The 4,730-nt window shown below is 39.0% G+C and overlaps 1 protein-coding gene across 1 annotated transcript in view; it reads left to right on the top strand.

Moving 5' to 3' along the window:
- The first annotated feature begins 1,104 nt into the window (after window positions 1-1,104).
- LOC135206003 (putative neural-cadherin 2) overlaps window positions 1,105-4,730 on the top strand; it is an 87,465-nt gene continuing 83,839 nt past the window's right edge. The window contains 3 exon segments of the mRNA XM_064237174.1: window positions 1,105-1,192; window positions 3,193-3,271; window positions 4,330-4,456. Of these exon segments, the coding sequence (XP_064093244.1) occupies window positions 1,105-1,192; window positions 3,193-3,271; window positions 4,330-4,456 (294 nt within the window).

Below are 4,730 nucleotides of genomic sequence, written 5' to 3'. Positions count from 1 at the left end.
GTACGGCACTATATATATATATATATATATATATATATATATATATATACTATATATAGATATATATGTGTGTGTGTGTGTGTGTGTGTGTGTGTGTGTGTGTGTGTGTGCAATTCTTTCATCACTCATACTCGTGCTGGCCATTTCGATGCCCCAGAGGAGACGAAAATGGTGTATCCACGCCTCTTAACTCCCCGTGTTTCGCCGGAGAAGTTTCCAACTGCCAGCCAGCCACCCACCTGTTGGTGGTCGTTTTGAAATCCATTTCACATTACGCGAAAAAAAAATTGGCAAATCAACAACATTCCTTTCCCCGTTCTGAGAATGACCCCGTAAACATTTCACGACCTATCAGATTGCAGCAAATTAGTCAACCGTGTCATGTGAGCTCTCATCCCCTCCCCTCCCCTCCCTCCCCCTCCCCCCCACCCCCCCCACCCCTTCTGTTTCTCTCTCCCCTCCCTCTCAACCTTTTTGCCCTTCGCCGTTGCGCTTCTATATTTAGGCCCTGGGAAATGTCAACATATTTTAGCTGACAGCAAAAGTTGGGGGTTTTAAGTGCTACGAATTTATCTTTTTTTTTTCTTTTCCTTTTTTTTAAGGCCGTGATATGTAACCGCAGACGAATCGGTGAAAGGTTTCCTTTGATATACATATACATATATATACTATATATATATATCTATATATATAATATATATATATAAACAATATGTAAATATAAATATTATATATTAATTATATATATATATAGATATATATAGATATAATATATATATATATATTATATATATTATATATACATAACATACATACATACATAATAAGTGCGCAGTACAAGAACAGCTCTTGATAATCGACTGTAAGTACTACCAGCAACTGCAGCTACTACTACATCTACGGGTGCCGTTGTTGTTGTTGTGGTCTTTGTTGTGGTTGCCACTCACACGACGAAAATGCAATCTGGAGGAAACCCAACCTTGGAACTCAAAATATGCCGTGACATAAGCGCGTTATTCCGAGGTCCCCCTGAATTATCCCGGAGAAAAGGAGGAGGAGGAGGAAGAGGAGGAGCTCACGAGAGAGAGAGAGGGAGGGAGAGTCATGGCACTGTGCAGAAAGGAGGAGCATCTTCCTCCTCCTCCTCCTCCCTCCTCCTCCTCCTCCTCCTCCTCCTCCTCCTCCTCCTCAGGTATCCCTATTTCCGTCTCGTCATATTATTTTCATTCTCGTACATATATATTTGGCCGGTAGAAGAATGCGAGAGTCATTTAAAACGCTCGAGATTTCAGGGCAGGTAATTTAGAAATGTCTTTTGGAACGGAACATATTTTTTTTTATTTGTTATATGTTTGTTTATTTCTTTATTTATTTTTATTTATTTATTAATTTTTTTCCTTTTTTTTGATGAATTGTATTCAGGCAGACAGCTGTATGAAAATCATTTCAATGTCTCTCTCTCTCTCTCTCTCTCCTTTCAGCTTGGGCACGATAATTCACTTCCACCTTTCCGAGTTGATATGACAACGGCTAAAATATTTGGCGTCGGGATTATGTTACGTCATTTGTTATTGTTCTCTTGTCAAATTTTGACAGTGGACTGAACAGTCCTTTGAATAAGGTGCTCTTTACTAAGGGGCTCGAAAGATAAAGAAATTAATTCGGCGCGCATGCGCGTATTTTACGAGAGGTGGGCGAGGGTGAGAAAATATATAAAGGGTAATTTTTTTCTTCCAAAAATTAATCAATAAGTAAAGCGTTTCCATGTTTCTCACAGCGTAACAAGAGAGTAAAGGGAAGCGAAAGAAAAATACGAATTCGGGTGAGGGAGGGAGGGAGGGAGCTTCATGACTCCCCACCCCCTTTCCGATGAACAGGTGATGAATAAAAGTGGAAAAGGTTTTCGTTCAGGGAAATCGCAGGAATTCAGTAAACGACGCCCGCCCCTGACGAGAAATAAAAGAGAGACACGTAAAAAAAAAAAAAATAAATAAATAAAAGACGAAGCAATGCAAAGGAAGCAAAACGAAAAGGGTTTATGAATTGTGGGGGGGATGGGGGGAGGTGGTCGACCTCTCTCTCTCTCTCTCTCTCTCTCTCTCTCTCATCACGAGCAAATGTACTCGCCCCGGACTTGGGATGAATGAACCGCATTCAGAGCACAAACTCTCCGGAGGGCGTCTTCACTTAAATACGGAACGTCGAGAGAGAGTTTTTTTTTTTTTTTTTTTTTTTTTTTTGGAGGGTGGGGGGGGAGGGGGGGGGGGGCGCCTGCTTCAAGCATAAAGAGAAAGGCGCCACGAGGGAATTTGGACGAAGATGCATCCCTGCGTAAAGCGGCTTCTCATTTAGTTAAAAAAACAAAAAGGGGGGTGGGGGGTGAGTTTCTGGTGGGGCAGGAGGGAAGGCGGAAGGAGGAGTGGGGGCTGTTTTGAAACACTGACAGAAGTGTTCGCATTTGCGAGCTTTTGAAAAGGAGTGGACCTCGTGCGCATGGTAAATTTTTTAATGACATTTCTTCGACATGCTATTTTGTGATTTCTGTTGGCGTGTTTGCCTCTCTCTCTCTCTCTCTCTCTCTCTCTCTCTCTCTCTGAGGGTTTGTCTACATAGCAGCAAAAGTCATAAACTCACGTCGGTAACTCATCACACACATACACGTCACAGACAGGTTGAAAGAAAGTTAAATACTAATTGGTAGTTGTTATTTCTCTCTCTCTCTCTCTCTCTCTCTCTCTCGTTCTAAGGGTTGTCCACACAGCAGTAAAACATAGACAAACTTTTGTAACATCGCAAAACACAACACAAACAGGTTGAATACAAGTTAAAGACTTATTTTTTCACGTACGATTATCTACTCACTGTCTCTGAATTGTTTTCAACTGTTCTGATATATAATGGACTTTGAATTACCCATGTGTTTGTAAACATGTTTTTCCTGACGTGTGGACTTACCCCTAACAAACAGACATGTACTACAGTACATTGGGTCCACTTGCAATAACCTGATAAGCGCCTCAGGTTTGGTTCGGCCAAATCGGATTTTGCCTCTTACGGGCTTAATAGTGATTTAATTAAAGTGCATCCCCAAAACCATTAAAGTATATACATTGAAAGTATTTTTATAATAACATCTATTTATCCTTCTATATGTGTATGAATATAGATATATCATCTTTTTCTTTTTCTCAGCTCGATCCTTAGTCGGGGTCCCTGTTTTTAAGGAGCCTCCTCCAGTAGCTGCTATCTTGAACGGTTCATTTCGTGAGAGGTTTTGACAGCTACGGACTGATGCCCTTCCTGGCTACAGTCCGTAATAATCTTTGACACGAGCGTGTATATTCGTGTCTTGACTTATCCCCAAACCAAAAATATTTTTTGCTGGAATACTTATTGAGTGGAGCTGGATTTTTCTGATAAGAATCTTAACTTGTTAGGCTTGGTTGTAGTAAATTTTGTGTTGCCCCACCGTTTGCAACTTACACGATATGATTTACTTGTCAGTCATTTCATGATCTTTACTATTCACAAAGCGCAGGAGAGTTTGACATTTTACTTTTACTTGAAAGTTTACAATTTTGTAGTAAACAAAAAACTGTCGGAAAATGATAAGAGAAATTTCATAAAACTTTTTGAAATATTGATATTATTTTTTGCCAGGTTAAACAAGTAACGGTGTTATATTTCGTGTATATGTATAATGCTGGTTCCCAATAATTGTTTTCAAGAAAGACCATTATTTTGGACATGAATTTAATATTTGTTAGATGAAGTGTAATTACTTTTGTTCCTTTTGCAGTAAACTAGTCGTACGTTTATAAATGAATTTTAACTTGGGTAGTTGAATAAAACTAAAGTAAAATATATTCTCCTAAAATCAAAAAACATAATTACATACTTTAATATATCATGTAGATAATTTTGCATTCTTGGAAAACGTTAATGAAGTATATTTTGTGCTATAAATTTTTACCGGCAACTTTTCAAAACTCGTGCGGATTTGATGTTCAAGAATGTCTCGTCATTATTACCGGACTTTATGCATCTTGATAAAGTCACTAAAATCCAGTTGGTTAAGAGTGTTAATGGAAAGTCATTACCTGTCAGACTTTATGCATTTGGATACTGTCACTAAATCCCATTTGGTGAAGAGTGTTCATTGACAGTCATCAGCTCTTAACCTTTGTATGGCATCAGTCAAATCAGACTAACACTTTTCTTTTATATAATTAACAAAGCCTAAATTGCTGAAGCGTTCAATGGAAGGCCGTGACTACTAACTCACTCTCCTTTCTTTCTTCTTTTCACACCGTCTCCTATCGTAATCAGGAACGGTCCCCCACTCGAGTTTACGCAGCCCCACTACTGTGCAGTCCTTAGAGAGGACGCGAAGGTGACAGATGCCGTACTGAATGTGAAAGCGGTTCATAAGCAAGGTGAGGGATTTTCAGTGCTGGTAATTTGCTTATGAGAGAGAGAGAGAGAGAGAGAGAGAGAGAGAGAGAGAGAGAGAGAGAGGAGTGATGGATACAACAGGAGGAATATCATAGGTTAAGTTGTTATATTCCAGTATACCTGTGTGAATGTGAATAGATGTTTTTATTCAGTGAAAATACTTTCTATGCTCGAGGATGCAAATTTCTTCTTTACTTTGTACCTTGATTTTCGTTTAATGTGAAGCGATAAATTAGGTTTTTTTTTGTGCTTTTCTAAAATAACATAAGTAACAC

This window comes from Macrobrachium nipponense, chromosome 29 (assembly GCF_015104395.2).
Source record: "Macrobrachium nipponense isolate FS-2020 chromosome 29, ASM1510439v2, whole genome shotgun sequence".
NCBI lineage: Eukaryota > Metazoa > Arthropoda > Malacostraca > Decapoda > Palaemonidae > Macrobrachium > Macrobrachium nipponense.
Note: the sequence above shows the minus strand (reverse complement) of the source record. Positions and strands in the feature narration are given on the sequence as shown.